The 22,244-nt window shown below is 37.5% G+C and overlaps 1 protein-coding gene across 4 annotated transcripts in view; it reads left to right on the forward strand.

Moving 5' to 3' along the window:
• NARS2 (asparaginyl-tRNA synthetase 2, mitochondrial) overlaps positions 1–22,244 on the forward strand; it is a 160,887-nt gene that overhangs the window by 48,257 nt on the left and 90,386 nt on the right. For all 4 annotated transcript variants that reach the window (XM_044390859.3, XM_026518195.4, XM_057316713.1 and 1 more), the window contains one exon: positions 3,713–3,793. In XM_044390859.3, coding sequence (XP_044246794.1) covers positions 3,713–3,793 — 81 coding nt within the window. The remainder of the gene's footprint in view (positions 1–3,712; positions 3,794–22,244) is intronic.

A 22,244-nucleotide genomic window follows, 5' to 3' on the forward strand; every position in this document is an offset into this window, starting at 1 on the left:
TTTACCAAGAGAGTTGTGCTCTTTGAAAAGCTCCTTCAGAGTTAGTTTCTGGTGTAACAGCTAAAGAGCATCATGGCTCTGAAGCATACTGTGTTGAACAAACAAAGAAAAATAATCACATTATACTGTGTCATCCTATTATAGTTCAAAAGGTACATTTCCATATGCTCTCATAAACTTTCTTATGCAACTTCCGTATGGCTTTTCAGTAGTGCTTGAACCACACAAACAGAAAATTTGTTCAGATCTAAAAATGTTTTTTGCCCTATATGGCTTTAAACAGTGGATAAAGTAGACCTGCTTCAATACTGAAAGTTTTATAGATTTCTGGCCACTAGGTGGTGATATTGACAGTCCATTGACAAGTGGGCTTTACCTACTTTATACATTTATTACTGGAAGCTTTTACAACTGTGTAAACAATTAAAAATAACAAACTGGGAAAATCTGAAATAAAAAAATAAGCAAAATAACGTTCTAAGTGGTTGCAAATAATGAATTTTAGCACTATTGGTTATAGTTAAAAGGCAGGTAATTTTTGAGTGCTATAAATTCTCTTTGTAATTGTGAAGCCCTGAAAAGTACACTGCTGATAATTCTATAATGTTACCCACTTGCATGTATAGCACTTAGGATTGAACTGAAATCACAGAATACGATAGGGCTTATTAAATAATAGTTACATGTTATTTAGTATTTGGTACTATTTCTGTGACTTACTACTTTAGACTCCCTAAAAGATGTTAAGACTTAAAATCTAAGTAAGAGTTTCATACCTTAAAGTATCCTAACTTACAAGGTACTGTTCTGGTTGATTTCCAGTTGAAATCTAGTAAGATTTCTAGATTAGAAAGTCATTCATTTGGTTTATCAAAACTATTTTGTGTATAAGTTGGTTTTTTCATAAAATTGCTGTATTTGCTGTGTACTAAAACTTGGATATCTAGAATCCTCAAGGAGCGAATTACTTAGAAGAGCTGAGTTTCTCTCATAACAGAATAGTTAGGCACAATTTTTTTTCCAGTTTATGGAAGTTATCCTAAAATATATTAAATATTTCCCTGTATTCCTAATCGACCCAATAGAAGAGTTTGCCCTTTCTTGATGAGTCCAGATTCTTCTTTGAGTATCAGATTTTTCCCTCTTCTGTATGGCAAGGCCTTAAAAGCTTGTCAGGGTGTATTCTTTGCCCCTCTGTTGAATGACCGCAGACTACTGTGTCTTTGCGTTCCTGTGACTGCTTTTTATGGATTTTTTTTTTTTTTTTTTTTTTGTCTTCTTGCTGTCACTTTTTGTTGCCAGTGGCTAGCAGTTTTTGTCAGGTTTCTTTCTTGCTGATTCTGGTTAAATAATGATGCTTACTTTGTGTGAGTGTAAAAGAAAAATACAGTCCATGAAGTTCTGAGTGATATGCATGGGTCTTAGTATGTGAATTTTGTAATTTTCAGATACTCAGTGCCTTATAAATATCTGGTTCTAAAATATGTATCAGAAATATTTAAATATTTAGAGGTGGTGGGTAGAATCAGAAAAATTGGGTGAGTAGGAGTGCCTGGGTGGCTCAGTTGGTTAAGCACTGCCTTCCGCTCAGGTCATGATCCCAGGGTCCTAGGATTAAGCTCCCTCTCAGGGTCCAGGCTCCCGGCTCAACAGGGAGTCTGCTTCTCCCTCTGCCAGCCCCACCTCCCCCCTGCTTGTGCTTTCTCTCACTCTCTCTTTCAAATAAATAAATAAATCTTAAGGGGAAAAAAAAAAAGAAAAATTGGGTAAGTGTGTACTTTTATTTTTGGCTCCTCTGGCCTTTCTTTCTCTAATTAGGAACCTCTTTGCTGTAGGATGGGATAAATACCTGACACCCTGGTGGCGGCGGACAATACTCCCCCACTCCTTGCTGTTTATTTTCTTTTTTATTTTTCTACTTCCCTATCCACTTGCTCCTTTTTGGATTTTGTTCTCTGTGCTTTATTATTCTACCTTTGGACTCTGTTCTTTATAGCTTTTGGTGGGAATGTTATAGACTTTGATATAAGCCTTCTAGCAGCATTAAGGCTTAAAAAGCTGATGACACCTTTTGAAAGGTTTAGCATTAATTGAGTATTAAGAATAATTCCCACTACTTGAGTGATTTTTTTTTAACCCATATAGTTATTTTCATAAGATTTGCAGTTTTGTTTCTTGTGGCAATTGACCAGTTCTAACTTTGGCAATTACATTTAGCCGTTAAATTTTCTCCTCCCTCCCCCCCTCCCTCTCACCACCCTCGTTTCCTTTGGATTTTTCACTTCCTTTCTTTGTTTACTGCACCCCTGCTCGTAGTTGCCTGGATTCATGTGGAATAAATGATTCATGTCCATAATTCTGGTTCCTAGGAGATAAAAGTTTTATGCAGTAATGTTATTGATTATATTTCATTCGTTCTCTATAATGTGCTTTGTGTGGCACCTCTAGGCACGTAGCTCCCAGGTTAAGTATATATTTGAATATTTTCTGAGACTCCTAATTTATGGCTTGAATATCTAATCAGTCTATATCATAAAACAGGTTGTTAACTGGGTACTTTGTATCATAGCCAGAAGACTTGAATGCCACCTTTTTAGGAAGGGAGGGACAGATTTGGGAGGCCACTGGTGTAATGCTGCACTGAGACATTTTACATTCCATCCGTGATAGGCACAATTTGGCAGAGATTAAATGTGCATGTATGAATTCATTGCATTGATTTCAAGACCAGAATTTTTATGTGAAACACATACTATTCTGCTTCTGCAACGTTAAGTTCACTTGAATTACCTCTACTCCCACCTGCAACATTTACACCGAATGTAACCTTTTGCCTACATTCATAGTCAAAACGAAAGAAGCATAACCTTGAAGTTGCTGGGTTATTTCAATCCTACCAGCAAACAGCTTTTGTGGTTCACTAATGGAAATAGCTCAGACTTTGGAGCGGAAGAATTGCAGTTGGGCGCCTCAGTAATGGATGGATTTGCTGCTCAGAATCTTCCTTGAGGCAAAGGAAGTGCACTGCCTATGCCATACTCAGTGTACTGTGCCATCAGCTTAATGACAGACTTCCTAAAAATCATTTCTGTCTTTGTTGCTATTGATTTCTTCAGTCCCTATTTGTCAACTTTAATTTTTCTCCGTTTTTGGTGGTTTGTGACAATTGGGGGTCTCATTCCGAAATAACAACCGAAATTCATATTGATCACTTTGTAAGCCCTTAGCAGTGCGGTAACATCATTGTGCATTAGCCTTGAGTGAGAGAGAGAGTGTGTGTGTGTGTGTGTGTGTGTGTGTGTGTGTGTTTGTGTGTGTGTGTGTGTGTGTGTTGAATCACTACCAGTGTGTTAAGAGAAGTGGGAAGAAAAAAATACACCAGAGAGACCCTAAAGGCCTAGGTTCCAGTCCTGGATGTCTCTGCCATCGACTAGTTGTGTGAATTTTTCATTAAATCTCTCTGGGCCTCAATTCCCTTATCTTTGAAATCACGTTGGACTAGAGAATGTCTAAGTCAGTTCTTGGTTTAAAATTCATTGTGCTTCTCTGCACAGTAAAACACTCAACTTGGTGCCTCATTAGTTATACTTGGAGGTTAGAGATTTGATATGGCATTCTTTTAGTGCTCTTTTAATACGATAATCAGTCGTATGTTCTTAGATTTGTTTTATATACAGATATGCTGAAAAAAGTGGGTTTTCTTATCTTCCAGGACAGTGGCTTTGTGCATATTCATACTCCAATAATCACATCCAATGACTGTGAGGGAGCTGGAGAACTGTTCCAAGTTGAGGTAAGTTGTGCTTCCCATCTTGAGGGATAGGTTGCTCTTTGATATTTTTCTTCGGAAGGTTTGCTTTAAATTTAATAACGGCTGTGTGGATAGACCATAGCTAGAACTTGAAGTTTTGTCAATAGTAATCCTTAAAAAGCACATAGAGAAAATTCAAACTTCTCTGATTTCCTGTCCTACTGGCTATATTACTGACATTGTGACTGAAAGGAATGAATTTTTAATTTAGTACTCCATTTGCTCTCCTATGTAACTGTGAATTGGTGAACTAGAGAAATTTGAAGAGATTAATAAAGCTTTTAAGATCTCTTTCACGCACATTCAAGCCCCAGTTAATATTTTTGGATGTAAGTCATATTTTAAAAGATAAAATAAGAAAAAACATACATGTGCATATTTTCTTTTCCAAAGTCTTTAAAGAACACATTTATTTTATAAGAAATTATTTATGTTCCATGTATCTCATGAAGGCTCTGATTTTAATTCTTTGTTCAACAATTATTTTTTGAGCTCCTGGTATATGCCAGGCATTGTCAGCTTGCCCTTGTTGCATATTATTTAAAAGTAACCAGTTTTTCTTACTTGTGGGCAGTTGAAAGCCTTTCATTTACCAATTTCACAACCTGTTAAACATCATTGGCCAGTAGTATAATAATGGGCAGAGAGAAATGTATGTTGATAAACGGTGCTTTTTGTATTTCTTTCATTTATGTAGTGATTTCTTTATCTCTAAGATGTCAGGATTCTTATTTATACATCTGGGTGATTCTATCAAATGGCAAGACCTGTGTATAACTGCTCTGTTCTGGTTCAGTACATTCGGACTCTTGATAATGATGCTCTTTTTATTAATGAACAAAATATTCACTGGGAGAAGTTGTCCTGGTGTGTTGAAGTCATTGTTCAAAATGATAATCAAATGCTGTCTGTATTCATACATAGTTTGAAGAAATCTTGATAAGCCTTCTGCAAAAAGCAGAATAAAAATGCTTCATTGAACATTTAAACTGGGAATGTTAGCATCTGTAAATGTGAGTTCAAAGAAGGCAGCAAATGATAAAATAACAATACATAAATTGTGAAAAACATTCTCTTCTAGGTGTTTATGTTGTTTGTTTTCTCTTTGCACCTTAGTAGTCTTTGTTGAAGTGAGGAATTACCCACCTTAAATACATTTCATAATCCTTTAATCTAAACCACTGAATATTAAAAAGGAAATGACAGGGAAGGAAAGGTATAATTTAAAGGAGTTTTACAAATAAGAAAGTAATTATTAAAGAGATCCAAATTAAGCAAGTAAAAAAAAATTGTAACATACTGAAATAATGATACATTTGGAGATAACTACTTTGCTACCAGGGAAATCCCATAAGCAAGTCTGAATGATAACAGTATGTGTATTTTGGCCTTTAAACAATACAAAGCAAGTTACCAGGTAAGTATAAATATAGAGGAAGGGAAAATACATATTTCTGAAGCTAAACAAATGAGAAGTGTTCAGCGTTTGTAGCCTTTCAGGGCCACGTTGAGGAATTTCACATTCCTGGGCTCCTGCAGTCAGGCTGTACATCAGATCTCAGCAGTTTGTGGCTTTTATCACCTGCTGGTCTTTGTTGCTTTCAGAAGTTTGGTTTAGAAGACTTGTCTTCTGCCCCTGCCAACCGTCTACCCTTTGAAAGCAGGACCTTCTTATTCCCACCTCACACATGTCTGTACAATACTTTCATTGTGTTAATTTTGTCCTGACTGCGTGTTAAGGCATTGGGGTTTGAATCTTGGTACCCCACTGTTAGGTGGAAGTGGACTTTCATATTTAAATTCTTCCTTCTCTTGGGGTGTGTGAGTGGCTCAGTCAGTTAAGTGTCTAACTCTTCATTTCTGCTCAGGTCAGGATCTCAGGATCGTGAAATCAAGCCCCACATCGGGCTCCACACTGGGTGTGGAGCCTGCAAGGATGCCTGGTACACACCCGGGTTTGAGGGCAGCAGTAAAAGGCCATTTTGAAATGCGCAATAAGGACATACACTTCTCAGAGCGCCTGGGTGGCTCATTTGGTTAAGCGGCTGCCTTCGGCTTGGGTCTTGATCCCAGAGTCCTTGGATCAGGTCCTGTATCAGGCTCCCTGCTTGGTGGAGAGCCTGCTTCTCCCTCTCCCCCACTAATCTTGCTCGTTCTCTTACTGTCTCTCTCACTCTCAAATAAATAAAATCTTAAAAAAAAAAAAAGAACATACACTTCTCTAGTATGCTGTTGAGAAGTGATAGCATGTCCCATCATTTTAGTTCCTTTTTCTTTTTCCTGCTTTCTGTTTCCTGCTTTAAGGCTTGGGATGTTTGTTAAGGTTTGGGTACTACTGAACACGTATGTAGGAGTTTTGTTAAGGCATGCATACATTATTCAGCAGACATTTGTACCGTCTGTGTTCAAGATGCTAGGTTGTCTTGAGAAGATAAAAGAGATTAAAGGCAAGAATTAGAGATTATGGCAAAAATGAGTGTTGATGGAGCATAAGATGAAACTGCCTTATGTATATATTTGAAGTTATAGTCAACAATCGCAGGTGGTATGGAATCTAGAGGAAAATTGGTCAATGAGGATTGACTTGGGCAGGAAAATATTCAAATTTCTGAATTTCTGACTAGACTGTAACCTAGGGAGAATATTTCCAGTACGAGAACAAGTGAGCAGAAATGATTGTGGGGTTTTCAGTGGACTCTGGATGGACAAATTAGTAGGTTCATATTGGCGAATGGTAAGAAATAAAGTTGGATGGCTATAGGAACAAAAAGATGGAACACGTTTTTAAAAAAAAAAAAACTTTATTGAGATATATGTTACATGCCATTAAATTTACCCACTTACAATACAGTTCCATGGTTTTTAGTATATTCACAAGATTGTGCAGCCATCAATCACTACAATCTAAATTTAGAGCCTTTTTATCACCCCAGAGTGAAACCTGGTACCCATTAGCAGTCTCTCACCATCCCCCCTCCCAGTTCTAGGTAACCACTAAACCACTTTCTATAGATTTGCCTTTCGAGGAGCCATTTCATATGAATGGAATCATACAACATAGGGTCTTTTGTGTTTAGCTTTTTTTTTCTCAGCAAAATGTTTTTGAGATTCATTCACGTTGTAGCATTTATCAGTACTTCATTCCCTTTTATATTCAGCTGGTATACAGTTGTGTAGATGTACAGCATTTTGTTTATCCATTTGGCAGTTGATGGGTATTTGGATTGTTTCTACCTTCTGGCTATTATGAATAATGCTACTGTGAACATTTGTGAAAACATTTCAATGAGCATATGATTTCATGTCTCTTGGGTGGAATTGCTGAGTCATATGGTAACTCTGTGTTTAATATTTTGAAAAGCTGCCAAACCATTTTTCAAAGTGGCTGCACCATTTTATATTCCCACCAGCAATGCTTGAGGGTTCCAGTTTCCCCACATCATTGCCAACCCTTATTATTGCCCTTCTTTTTTTTATTATAGCCATACCTAGAGGGTATGAAATTGTATCTCATTATGGGTTTCCTTTTTGCTTTTGAACATTTACAACTTATACGTAAATGTGTAATTCACATTTGAGCTTTTAAAATTACAGTTCTGTTATGTCAAAATGTGATAGATAAATGGTCACACATTATGAAATTAAATTAGGCTGAGAAAATCTAAGAGTAATACTTCATATAATAGGGAACGTTATTCAAGCCTTAGAATTTATACTTTAAATACTTTTTAAAGCTGAGAATGAACTGAAAGTGTAAGCCTGTTAAATGGAACCCAAGAAGACGTGTACTTTTATATCTGAATCTCATACTGTAAAGAGTCTCATGCTGTATCTCATACTATATGTTGAAGTTTGGCATTAGTTTGGTTTGCTTGTGTGTGTGTGTGTGTGTGTGGTTATATATGTGACATAAAATTTCCCATTTTAACCATTTTTAAGTGTACAATTCAGTACCATTAATAATATTTACAGTGTTGTACAACCATTCCCACTGTTTCTTAAAACTTTTTCATCACTCCAACAGAAACTCTATAGCAAAAGTTCTCCTCCCATACCCCTTACCCCTAGTAACCTCTAATCTACTTTTTGGCTCTATGGCTGTCTTGTTCTGGATATTTCATATAAATGGAATCATACATGATATATGGCCTTTTGTGCCTGGCTTCTGTTGTAGCATGTATCAGAATTTCATTTCTTTTTATTACTAAATAATATGTTGTATGGATATACCTGTTTAACCATTTATTGATAGACATTAAGTTGTTTCCACTTTTTGATTATTATGGATAATGCTGCTGTGAACATTTTTGTACGAGTTTTTGTTTGAACACTTCTTTTCAGTTCTTTTGAGTATATACCTAGGAGTGGAATTGCTGGGTCATATGGTTATTCTCTGTTTAACTGATAGAGAAACACCCAAATTATTCTCCATAGTGGCTGCACCATATTATAGTCCCACCAGCAATTCATGAGGCTTCCACTTTTTTTTTTTTTTAGATTTTATTTATTTGAGAGAGAGATCACGTGTGTGCGAGTGGGGGTAGGGGAGGAAGAGAATCTCCACAGACTCCTCACTGAGCAGAGCCCGATGTGGAGCTCAACTCCATGCCCCTGAGATCCTGACCTGAGCCCAAATCAGAAGTCAGACACTTAACTGACTGAGCCACCCAGGCACCCGGAGGATTACACTTTCACTGCATCGTTGCCAATGCTTGTTATTTCCAGTCTCTGTTACAGCCATTCTAATGGATCCATTATCTCATTGTGGGTTTGATTTGCACTTCCTTAATGGCAAGGTCGTTGAGCATCTTTCTGTGTGCCTGTTGGCCATTTGTATATCCTTGGAGAAATGTCTATTTAAGTCTTTTGTCAATTTTTTAATTGTCTTATTTGTCTTTTTGTTGTTGAGTTATAAGAGTTTCTTTTCTATTTTAGAAACAAATCTATCCCCTGCATCGCCCTAGCAGTGTGAAGTCTCTGATTACGGCCCTGGCTGGCTCAGCCATGGGTACGCCCACAGTCACCTAGAGGTGGCGGTGATTCTGGCTGGGCTCTTTTTGGCTGTCTCTTTCCCAGACCACACCCAGCTCTGAAACTCCACTAATTCCAGGCTGATTGCTCTATTGTTTCAACAGTATTCACAGACTGATCCAGTCAAATTTATGGTCCTTTAGAGGTATACTTTCCAAAGTCAATGTTTGAAATTTATCCTGAGCCCAAAAGGTCTCCTCCCTGCTGTCTCTCAGTTTCTCTCCAGCAGATTAGCAGGTCTACAGTTTATCCTTTATCTCCAGTGTCCAAAGCCTCCCATTTGCCTTTCAGCATGACCTTTTTTTTTTTTTCAGAGCACCCTTAGGTTTGAACTTTTCCACATTCTGTGGCAAATGAAGTCAGTTCCTTTAAAAAAGAGATTTGGGGAAGTGTTTTATGGCCTGCTTCTATCCCCAGGCGAAATCTCTGAACAAGGCTGTAGTGCTGGAGGCAGGGACAGTGGGGACTTCTAAGTGACATCCCGAAATAAGAACCAAGCTCAGTGGAGTGGGTGGCTGCAGCTCCAGGTCTCCTAGGTTTGCCTCGCCCACCCCATGAGCCTGGACAAGAGAATCAGGGCCTAGTATTCTTAGTGCCTTGCCCAAGGCAGAGCCTCCTTCTGACCAGCAGCGACTGGGCAGAAGAAGGGAGCCCCCACGTCTTGGCCACACTCACCCAGAACTTAGTTAGCGTCAGCAGCAGGTAGCTGTGGGCGAGGTGAGAAATGCTGGCATGCTGCCCCTACTGCTAAGGTAATCCTCTGACTGGGACCTGAGGGGTTCAAAAGAGCTCTCTGTCTTTGGCTGTTTTATTAGTCTGGAGTGAAGTTTCTGTCATGCTGAGCTTTGATGGGGAAGGAAGGGGGAGTGGGTTGTCATTCAAACACCGCTTGTTCTTACCAAGTTTTAGTAGATTGTCTTGAATAGATGCTTCTTTATTTGCTATATGTCCTTAGGACCATTTTCAGGAACTTTGGCTAGGGTGGAGGCAAGGGTTTTTTTTTTTTTTTTAATTTTTTTATTTTGTGACTTTCATCAATTTCACTGAAGAGTGGGTCTGCAGATCTATCATGCTAAAGTTGAGAGTTAAAAAGGAAAAAAAAAAAGGCTGTCACTTTGGACTACTTTTTACCACAGCAGTCCTCAATTTCCTCACTTGTAAAATGTGATTGACACAATGCTTACAGGTTGTAAGGATTAAGTGAGATGACACATATGAAAACTTAAAATTGCTATTCAAAAATAAAACTTAATATGCAGGAGCAGACTGATATTAGCAACAAAACTTTCTCTTTTCCAAATCGTTGTGTATTATAGAAATGGTAGCAAGAAGTTACTGGACCTCAGGAATTTGGGTGCTTGTAAGTTTTTATAGCTAAGTTACTTATGGCACATATCATTTTGGTTCTGCTTGATGTTTGCACTTTTTAATATTCTTACCTGTTTCTTTTTTTTTTTTTTTTTAAAGATTTTATTTATTTATTTGACAGAGATAGAGACAGCCAGCAAGAGAGGGAACACAAGCAGGGGGAGTGGGAGAGGAAGAAGCAGGCTCATAGCAGAGGAGCCTGATGTGGGGCTCGATCCCATAACGCCAGGATCACGCCCTGAGCCGAAGGCAGACGCTCAACCGCTGTGCTACCCAGGCGCCCCTGTTTCTTTTAAACTTCAGATGTTATGGGGGCTAACCCAGGTCAAACCTCTTACCAAAACAGCTTTTTTAGCTGACATTAAGCTTTTTCTTCTTCCAAGTCTGTCGTCCTTATGCTCAGTTGCTATAGCCTCTTTGGACATTCAGTTGTTCTTTACTGCTTTTTGGGGGGTTTTTTGTTTTTAACCTCTATTTTGTTTCCTTACCTAGACTGCAAGCTTCTTATGGGGAACTACCTGACAGTGGTGAGACACTTGGATACTTGTTGATTAATATTTTCTCTGGGCTCTTTTAGCTTTGCAGAACTTTCATCCTGAAGAGATTAGTCCTTTTTCTGTCGAGGATGTTTATTTCTGTTAAGGAGGTCCAGTTTCTGCATGTGAAAAAGTCCCAGGACACATCTAGGAAAATAGATAAGAGACTCGCACTAGTGTTTGCCTGTGCATGGGGCCTACTGTTCTGTATGCTTTGAATTTTTAATCATCTGCTTGTATTGCTTAAAAACAAAAATTATATGTAAAAGTTACACTGGTCAAAAGTTACAAAGGGGTAAAGTAAAACGTTAGTTTCCCTCCCACTGCTGACTCCCAGCTAGCCTGGTTCTCCTTGCTATAGGCAGTCACTGTTATCTTTTTCTCTAGAGAGTTTGTACCAATTTTTATTTCTGTCAGCAGTATGTGAGTGCTGTTTCTCATGAATCATATGTCAGAGTGTGTTACCAAATGCTTTAACTTTTTTTCTCCAATTTTAACCAGATATATTAACCTTTTCATTTACAAAACTAATCAAAGAGGAGAAAGAAAGAAAATGCTATACTAGATTAAGAGAAGCAAATCTGTTTTCAGGGCACTGAGAAGAGAACTGATTTGATAACCATGTTTTTGCTGCTTCTACTGTGAAGTGAGGATTTTGTGAATCAACACTGTGGTTTGGGGGGAAAAAATCCCTCAGACTGTGAACCGATACAGCGTGCTGCTACTAGGTCTTATTCAGAAGACTGAACTATTTCTTCCACCCTACGGCATCCACCAAGTGGAGTGCATTCTTAAAATGATTTAATCCCATCAGCCACACAACTGGACTAAAACTGCACTATTTGCTTCATCCTATAAATATTTGTTAATCCTCCTTTCTTGTGAAAAGTACTGTGCTAGTGCTATTTGACTTACAAAGTTATTTCTGTTTTGCCTCTCAGCAACATGAATTTGCAAGATATTTTTAAATGGGAAAAACAAAATCCTACAATAATAAATGCCACCAAAATAATGTAACTTTGAAAGCTAGCCATATTAAAAGAAAATTGCAGATACTACAAGGATACGTTTTAAGTCAAATCACTAAGAATATAAAAACACTGTGAAATCTGAAGCCAATCATGCTTGGGTTCATAATTTTAAAATAGTTTTACTTTGATTTAGGTGCCAGCATTTTAATCTGATGGTAGATCCGACTAATAACATCTAATCTTTATACAGTACGTTAAGTCAAATAATATTTGTATAGTACTTTACTGCCGTATATGTTATTTCATTGGTGTTTTTTATAATGTTAGACCACTAGACCGGATTTCTAAAAGGAGTAATCCCATTTTATTAGCTTTAAGTAATCCAAGTAGAAAAAGAAAGAGAAAAAACATTTATTGAATACCAAGTATATTTCAGGCACCATGTCAAGTTCCTTTATATAACATAATCTTTTCAGCAACCCTTTGAAGTAGGAATTAGTTTTCCTTTGGAAGAGCAGAAACCATGTGTTTGTTTCTTGTACATTGTTGTATAATACCTGGCACATTCTCTGCACATGGTAGGTGCCTTAGAAATATTTGTTGAATAAATTATCTTTTATTTTTACATGAGGAAACCAGGCTCAGATTAAAAAACAAACAAACTTACCAAAGCCACATAGTAAGGGAGAGTTGTAGTTTTAACGAGATCTGTTTGGCTGTAAAGTAAATGCTGTTTGTACACACCACATTGACTTCTGAAGTTGGCTTTTGAGAAACAATACCAAAACTTTAAAGTTCTGAAGTTCAAGATTTTTTATGAGGTAGCAGACTGTTAAGGATGAGCACCACGCTAAAGCCTTTTCTTTTCGGCCACTCTTCAAGCCAACCTTTTATTTTCCTGGGGAAAGGACAATAATAACATTTACTGATAGCCTACTGTTGACGAGAATTTGAAGTACTGCTCTTTTTCGTATAAGTAACCTATTAGTAATGCTTAATTCATTTTACTAAATATCACATAGGTACCAAATAATACAAGCTATATAGACCATATAAAGCATGCACCTATACTCACTACTAACCTTAAGAAATAGAACATTATTAGTGCCTTTGATTCCCCACTTTGTTCTTTCCCCATTCCATCTCCCTCCTTTTTCCCACTGTGACAATTATTTTTTTCTGTGCTTTAAAAAAATTAGTTTTACCACATGTGTGTGCCTGTAGGCAAAATATTGTTTCTTTTTGCGTGGTTTTCAACTTAACACAGTGGAATCACACTATTCTGTGATAAGTTGGGTTTTGGGTTTGGGGTTTTTTTTTTTGGTGTTTGTTTTCTCAGTGTTTTGTTCCAATTCAGTCCAAATTTGTGGGAAATAGGATTCAAGCATTAATATTTTTAAGGCTGTCTGGGTGATTCCAATATGCCTTCAAGAGTATATATGAAATAGTGCAAGAGCATATTTTTAACTTCAGCTTTGCTACATAAATCCAGATTTTGCCTGTAGAGAAGAATGAATTTAAACTCCCACCAGTAGGGTGTGCTGTTCCACATCCTTGCCAACACCTGATAGTTTTAGACTTCTAAAATTTTAAGAATCTCATGGATATAAAATGAGATCTTGATGTGATTTCAGTTTGCTTTTCTCTAATAAATTTTGAGATTGAGAATCTTTTCTTGTGATTATTGGCCACTCATTTCCTCCTCTATAGTATTTTCTATTGTGTTGTCTTTTCATAGCGGCATTTTTATATTCTGGATAATATTTACCCTTTGTTGAGTGTACTGTTGCAGATATTTTCTCAGTTTTTTACTTGCCTTTTTTTTAATACTGTCTTTTGGTAAAGAGTTCTTAATTTTAATGTCAAGTTTCAATCCTTTCCTTTATGATTGGTGCTTTTGAATCTTTTGAAGAAATCCTTTATTATCTCCTAAAAATCGTATAGTTTGTGCATTACACATACATGTATTTAATCTACTTGGGACTGAGTTCTGAATATAATGTAAGAGTCCAATTCTTTTTTAATGGATAACCACTTCAGTACCATTTATTGAATAATTCGTTCTTCTTCCTGTGATCACAGTTGCCAGCTTTGTCATAAATCAAGTTTCCATGTATGTGTGTTTCTGTATTTTCTAGTCCAGTGGTTTATCCGTATGCCAGTGACTCACTCTCTCTCAAGTGCTGTAGCTCTTTGAGAAATCTTACTATTTAGTAAGACAAATCCTACCCTTCTTTACGAGTTTCCTGGCTATTTGTGATTCTTTTCTCTTGCATATAAACTATCAATCATCCTGAGAAGCTCCAAAAAAAAAAAAAAATTGTTTGGCCTTTAATTGGAATAACACTGACTCTGTAGATCAGTTTGGAAAGACTGGTATTTTAATGGTATTGAATTCCTGTCCCTGGACATGGTATATCACTCTATATATTTAGGAGTTTTTCAGATCTTTTCAATAGAGTTTAATCATTTTCTTTATAAAGATCATGAATATCTTGGGGCGCCTGGGTGACTCAGTCATTAAGCATCTGCCTTCAGCTCGGGTCATGATCCCAGGGTCCTGGAATGGAGCCCTGAATCAGGCTCCCAGTAGGGAGGAGGCTTTTCCCTCTCTCTTACCTGCTGCTCTCCCTCCTTGTGTGCTCGCGCGTGTTCGCGCGTGCTCATGCGTGTTCACGCGTGCTCACGCGTGCTCTCTCTGTCAAATAAAAAATCTTAAAAAAAAGATCATAAATATCTTTTTATATTTATTCCTAGACACTTTATATTTTTTGTAGCATTAATGTTCTGTTTATCTTTGGAAAGTGTATTTTTCAGTTACTGGGTACAGTGTTCAGTATATGTGTATTAGAACAAGATTATTAAATTGTATGTGTAGATATGTAACGTGCTTATTGGTATTTAATATACTTTATCTGCCATTTACTGGTTATTTAAAATCCTGTTTTTCCATTTTTCTTATAGTTTTTGCTTTATGTGTTTTTCAGGCCATGTTTTTGGGTAAACACAAATGTAGACCTACTTGTTGATACAATCAATCTATAGCTATGTAGTGGGCCTCCTCCTTTCTAGCTCTGTTTTTTGCCTTATTGTCTATTTTGTTTGATAGTAATTTAACCATACCAACTTGGTTTTTATCACTATTTGTTTGCCATGCTTTTTACTATCATTCATCCTTTTACTGTTAACCCCTTTTTTGTTTGTTTGTTTAAAATATGTGTCTGGGAAACAGCATACAGCTTAGGTTTTTAAAAACATTTAATCACTTAGTCTTTGGCCTTTTCCTGTTTAATTTAGTCCACTAATGTTTTTTGTGATTGCTTCTGCATTTGGATTTTTTAAAACATTTTGTGTCTTTGTCCTTTTTTTTCTTTAAAAAAAATCCCTCCCTTTTTTGCCTTCTTTTGAAAAAAATTAAATGTTTTTTCCATATCATTTTTTTAATGCTACTTATTTAGAAGAGACTGATGAGGTAAAGAAGAAGGGAGAATATAAAGCAGTGATTCTTAGTCTTGACCACATATTTAATTCACCTAAAAACATTAAAAGATATGAATGCCTAGGCTCTGCCCCCCAAAAATTCAAATTAATTGGTCTGAGATATAGCCTGGCATGGGGAATTTCTAAAGCTTACCAGGTGCCATCAATATTGAAAGCTACTGCCTTTGGAGAAACTCTTAAATATATGACATTAAAAGTAGTCACAGACTTAAAAAGCTAGGTGACTATGACCAACATCCTTTTCTCCCTATTGCTCTTTGCCTCTGCCAACTAGGAGAATTCACTAGCTAGTTCATGTTTTTTTTCTGGTATATACTAGTATGCCCAGATTTATGTTGTGTCATATGTTGAGAATTACTTATTTAAAAAAATTTTTTTTAATTAAAATGAGCGGGAGAGCACCTGGCTGGCTCAGTCAGTGGAGCATGCAACTCTTGCTTGACCTTGGGATCAAGCCCCATGTTCGGTGTAGAGATTACTTAAAAATAAAATCTTTAGAAATAAAATGAGCTGGTCCTCAAATCTTTTTTTATCCAGGAGATAAAGCTGACACATGAAGTTGTAGGCAGAATAACTAAATGTTGAATTGGATTTTCTAGGATAATTATACAGAATAATTTGTACAGAATTATTAAATGTCAACTGTGCTTCACATTTTGTTTTATAAGTCAGCTCAGAGAGTTCTCTGACAAGGAGAAATTAGGTGCTAGAGTGATCAGAGATGTCCACAGGGTAAAGTAGGCAGTTTATGACCCTTTTTGATATTTCTGTCTTTGATTTTTGCTCCCAACTTTGTCTTTCACTTTCTGCTTACAAAAGAACCCAGATTCATGTCGGGTCCATTTCCAGAAAGTAAAATTGGTAGGAGTTTGAAGAAGGGAAAGAAGCCCATAGTGAGAAACAAGCCTATAGGGTGAATATAGGGTGATGCATATCACTTACTTAATGCAATAATTAATTCTTTTTCTCAACTAATATTGAGTACATGACCTGTGCTGGGAATATAATGGTGAAAAAGTACACAGAGGTTTTTTTCCTTAAGAATTTATGTATATTTGTAAAAAGGGAAGGAAGCACAGTTAAGTAAAATATATAGTGTATTAGGTATTGTAGTAACTGTCTAAAATAGCTCCCTAGTGTATTCCGCTTCCCAATATTAAAACCCTTCTGTTGTCCCCTCCTGCACTTCATTTGAGCTGTTTCTGTTAACCAGTAGAGCAAGATAGAAATGAAGCTTCCTCGGCTAGGTCAAAACCTCAATTTTCGTCTTTTGGAATGTTCACCCTGGGGCAAGCCACCATCTGTGTAAGAAGACTGACTACCACGAGGCCATCATGCTTTGAGCTAGCCCACAGTAGTCATGTGGGAAAGCTAAGTGATAAGAAAGATTCCTGGCTAGCACCCAGCTGTTTGAGCCATCCCAGCTAGGGTACCAGACTTGTAGTTGAAGAAGTCATCTTGGATATCTAGCCCAGTTGAGCCTTCAGATGACTTCAGTCCCAGCAGCCATTTGGCCATAAACACATGAGACACTCCAAGCAAGAACCACCCAGATAAACCTAGGCAACCCACAGAATCATGAAAGAGCAATAGACATTTGTTTTAAGCTACTAAGTTTTAGGGTGCTATGTTACTCAGCAGTAATCAGAACAGATGGTGATTTGTACCATGGAATAAATTAAAGTTTGGGGAATGGAGGTTAGGGAATTGGGCGGGGGGGATTCAAGTTTAAATTGGATGGTCATAAAAAGACTCAGAAGATACTCAGAAAACATGATGGATGTGAGGGAGCGAATGAAGTTGATGCCTGCAGGAAGGACATCCTCCAGTTAGAAGGAACAGCAAGTACAAAGGCCCTGTGCCTGGAGCTGCATAAATAACCAGGAAGGTCAGAAATAGCCATGAAGGCCAGTGTAGATGTAGTGAATGAGGGGAAGAATAGCACGAGTTGAGATCAGATTGGTATAGCAGGTTGGGAGTAGTTGCAGATTATATAGGGCTCTGATGATGGACTTCATATGGTACAATACTCTTCTTTATAACAAACGTATGTTGTAATCCGTTTTCTCTCCTAAAGTGCAATATAGATAATAGAAGCTTTTTATGCACTTAATTTTATTTTATTTATTTTTTTTTAAAGATTTTATTTATTTATTTGACAGAGATAGAGACAGCCAGTGAGAGAGGGAACACAAGCAGGGGGAGTGAGAAGGAAGAAGCAGGCTCATAGTGGAAGAGCCTGATGTGGGGCTCGATCCCATTACGCCGGGATCACGCCCTGAGCCGAAGGCAGACGCTTAACCGCTGTGCCACCCAGGCGCCCCTACGCACTTAATTTTAAAAAAGAAAACAATACAATGTTCCCAACTTCCTTATGAAGAAGACATGAGATGAAAGTAACATAATTTGCATATTTTGTTATATGAATGCTGTGGTATGAAAAGTCTAGAATACAAGTAGCCATTACATAGAGTTGCTGACTTTGAGAGCTGTATATTAGGACTTAGGGAGGTGTGTTACGTTAGTGACTCAAATGCCATGAAAAATGTTGCTAATGGTGATGGGATTTTGTGATGTAGTAAATTTTTTTTTTTTTTTTTTTTAGAGAAAGCAGGCACGTGTGTGGGGCAGAAAGGGCAGAAGGAGAGGGAGAGAGAATCTTAAACAGGCCTTACACCCAGTGCAGAGCCCAACTTGGGGCTCAATCCCACAACCCTGAGATCATGACCTGAGCTAAGAGTCAGATGCTTAACTGACTGAGCCACCCAGGCGCCCCTATAGTGAGTAATTCTTGGTGGAGTTCTATATCAGACAAAGTACAGGCTTCCCTAGGAGAAATGCATTAATTAGCATGGAGGGTACATTCTGGAAAATTCAGAGTATATTTAAAGAACAAAATTCACATAATGCACATGAATGTTGCATGGGATATTTGAAACTCTGGTAGTACCCACTAAACTCCAATACCGCTCCCTAATCATTGTGATAATCAGCAGCATTCCCACTAGAAACCTCAGATACAAGGCTTTGCAGGACAGTGTAAGAACTTTAACTCTGAGTGAGAAAAGTCATTACGGAGTTCTATGCAAAGGAGTAACATAAATCACTTATGTTTTAATAAAATCATTCTGGCTGCTGTATGGAGAATAAATGGTAGGTGGGTAAGTACAGAAGAAGAAAAACCAGTTAAGAATCTAATGCAGTAATCCAGATGGATAGATGATAGGAGTTTAGACCAGAGTTGAAATGGTAGATCCTAAAATGTGGTTAGATTCTGGATATATTTAGAAAGTAGTTTATGCATGTCAGTACCAGGGCACATTTTCTTTCTTTCTTTCTTTCTTTTTTTTTTTAATCATCTCTATTCCTGGCTTATGTTTTCCCAGTTACTTAACGTTGGCTAGTTCACATCTGCTAGAGACTTTTAAACTTTTAATATGGAGGAGATTGTTTTTTTTCTACAAATGGTTGTTTCCATTGCTAATTTTTTTAATCTTTTTATTTTTTTATCATGATATGTATACTGTTTAATCCCTAAGCCCTATTTCTCCCACCACCCCACCCACCTCCCCTCAGTAGCTATCAGTTTGCTTTCTATAGTTAAGAGTCTGTTTCTTGGTTTGTCTTTCTCTCTCTCCTTTTTTTTTCTTTGCTGGTTTGTTTTGTTTCTTAAGTTCCACATTTGAGTGAAATCATGTGGTATTTGTCTTTGATTTACTTCGCTTAGCATAATACTCTCTAGCTCTATCCATGCTATTGCTAATTAAATAATTAAATAATTAGGGCTGACTGGGTGGTTCAGTCTGCTAAGCATCTGACTCTTGGTTGAGGCTCAGGTCATGATCTCAGGGTCGTGAGATGGAGCCCCTACATGGGGCTCCACGCTCAGCACAGGGGTCTGCTTGAGATTGTCTCCCCCTCTCTGTGCCCCTCCCCCAATCACTCTCACTCTCTCTCAAATAAATAAATAAAATCTTTTAAAAATAATTAGCATAAATTAAATAAAGTATAAAGTGGATTTTCCTTTTTTCTTTCTTTTTCTTTTCTTTCTTTCTTCTTTTTTTTTTTTTTTTTGCTTCCGAGATCAGACAAGATCGGGCGCCTTCAGGAGGTATGGCCGGAGACTCTTTTTTTTTTTTTTTGTTAACGTGAACTTTAATGTTGCTGTCCATACGTTAGAATTTAGTTAAGTACTCATAAATGAGAAGCAAAGGTCAGCTTCATAAATACTAGAAACCCTTTTGAGCTTATTCTCTCCAGGGCCAGTGCCATTTAATTGTTTTGAGGGATGGGTTTTTGTTAAAAGTCAGACACTTATTTTATGGATGCCATCCTTGAAGGAAGCATTCTGTGGCATTGTTGATTTAAGGAGATACTTTGATCCCCAAAAATGATATAAATCTTTTTTTGATAATGTTTGAATAGCACCAAAATGATGAAATTTATATTATACGCCTTATAATAGTTTATTTTTAAGCACCACAGCCAGAGGTAAAGGATAACCAAGGCCTTCTGTTCCAAGTATCATTATCTTGCTTTGTTCCACATAGTAACTGCAAGAAAATATGTTGTCTTTTACTTGTTGGTTGGACTAAATTTTTATACTGGGAAGAGGTATGGGACGTAAGGGACTAGCTTTCATAGAAAGAAATTTGATAAGGATTCAGGATGCTTGCTGCAATTTTGTTTAGATTTGAGTGCCTGTTATGTTTAGTGATAGCCAAGTCCTTTAAGAGGGGCAAGAAATATAACAGTCCCTACCAAGAAAGAGCTAGGGAGGAGATGGGTACATAGAAAGTTGAACAACATTATAAAGTAGTGAATGATTAAGTGGAAAAGATTGGTAAAGCATATCTCAGGGGGAAATTACAGCATAAGCAAACACCCAGGGTAAGGATGACTAAGGCAAATGGGGGAAACAAGATCAGTTAGGTTTAAAGGGTATTGTCAATATGTTTTTCTGTTTTTGAGGGTTTTTAATGCAGAATAATGAGAAAGAATCTTGGAAAGGTCAAGTAGGTTAGAACAGAGTAGAGGACACACTGCAGAACCAGTGACGATTTGTAAGCTTGATGAAAGCCGCAAGAATAGAAGGAGGGAGAGATAGGAGAGGAGTAGGTGGTAGGTCATTGGCCTAAAATCTAGGTATGAAGTGATATGCACCAGGTCTTGATAGCAATGGTAAACATAGAGAGGAGGGAGCGAAAGAAAAGGTTTTTGTTTTTTTAAGAGAGAGAGAACACAGCGGGGGGTGGGGGGTGGCTGGGAGAAACAGACTCCCTGCTGAGCAGGGAGCCCGATGCAAGGTGACATGGGACTCCATCCAAGGACCCTGAGATCATGACCTGAGCTGAAGGCAACTGCTTGACGACTGAGCAACCCAGGTGCCCCTGAAAGAAAAGTTTTTAAGTGTTAAAGCTGAAGAAAAGGTTTGGAGCCAATGCTTTTATGATCAGAAAGGACCAAAGGGGAGTTTTTCTGATAAGCAATATTCCAAATTTGCCTTTACTGCTTGAATATTTTCCTCTCACCTCCTCCTCCTGAGATTCTCACTTCTTCCTTTAACTCAGTAAGTGGGAGGAAATGTTCATTTAGTTGATATGTACAAGTGGTTTAGGGACTTAACTCTGGACAGTAAATTTCCCTTCTCATCGTGTAGGGGCTAGAAGATGGGGTGAGAGGATAGTTAAGGAGCTGGGAGCATGTCATATTCCTTTTTATAGCCCCAGTCTGACAACTAATATGCCAAAATTAATATTTTTTCAATCATAATGGAGAAATTGGTTGGTACATTTACCCTGACCCTTTCATATTTGGGAGCAAATTTGACTTTCGGCAATTAGCATTGTTCTCTGGGGGAAAGAAAAAAAAAGTAAGGTAGCATTGTTTCTTCACCTTTTGTTTTGCCCCAGCCTCACCCCTCTGATCTTACAGACATCAGACCCCTTTTCTCAGTTCTTTCTTTGTTCTTTCTTTCTCAGACTGCTCAGCAGGAAAGCAGACTGTTTACAAACAGTCTGAGCTAACAACTTCCTTTTCTGCTGATCAAATAGTTGCCAAAGTGAAACCTTTCTCAGGGCTGAGGGTGGGTGTTCTAGTTAGTGGGTGTTCTGGAATGTAAATGGATCTTTATTTTGAGAAAGATTATTTTTGTACCAGAAGTTCAGTGTACACCAAGATACACATTCATAGCAATTGGAAAGTAGGGAAACATGAACTGGACTTACTGGAGATTATTAAGATCATTGAAAGGCCTGCTTATATGGCTTGTTAATAGCAGGAGACTCTCAAAATTACCATAACCAGCAAAGTAGAATGCAGCTTATTGAGCCTGTTTCCCTTGGCTTTAGTTTTTATAGATGAGATGCAGTCAGTGCATATCAGGGCAATTTCTATAGTGTGATAGCAGCCCCCTGTGAGACACAGCTTGCCAGGAACATAAAACTCCTAAACCACCCATCTTTGGGGACCGTATGACAGATTTAGTTTCTGTGTTTTGTTTTATATAATCAGAATCCCATACTGAGGAGAGACTTACATACTTTTTTTAAAAAAGCATTTTGAATCCTATTCTGTTGTTTCTACTGCACAGGAGAAAAAAACAGGGAAGCAACTTGGTATATTAGAAAGATAATCATAGTAGAAGCTGGGAAATCTGGATTTTACTGCAAGTCTTGCCAAAAACTGGTTTGGTAGGACATTTGACTTAACATTTAACACAACATTTTTAAGCTTTAGGGTCTTTTTTTTTTTTTTTTTAATTAAAGGGAAGTTATATTAAGGTCTCATCTAACTCAGAGAGTCTTTGATTATTTATTATCTGTATCATGAAAGGCATAGCCTCTCAATAAACCCTTAATTGGGGTAAAGAAAGAAAATAGGGTATTCACTGGTTTCATGGAGCTTACAGATGGTAAGTACTCTCTTTCCTTCATGCTCTTTAAAGGAAATTGCGGATTAGGGTAAACAGGGCAGTAGCATGCTGTTTTGATTTTAGACCTTTTAGGTTTCTGCTTCGTCTTTATA

The sequence above is a fragment of the Ursus arctos genome, unplaced genomic scaffold (genome assembly GCF_023065955.2).
Source record: "Ursus arctos isolate Adak ecotype North America unplaced genomic scaffold, UrsArc2.0 scaffold_22, whole genome shotgun sequence".
NCBI classification, from domain to species: Eukaryota; Metazoa; Chordata; class Mammalia; order Carnivora; family Ursidae; genus Ursus; species Ursus arctos.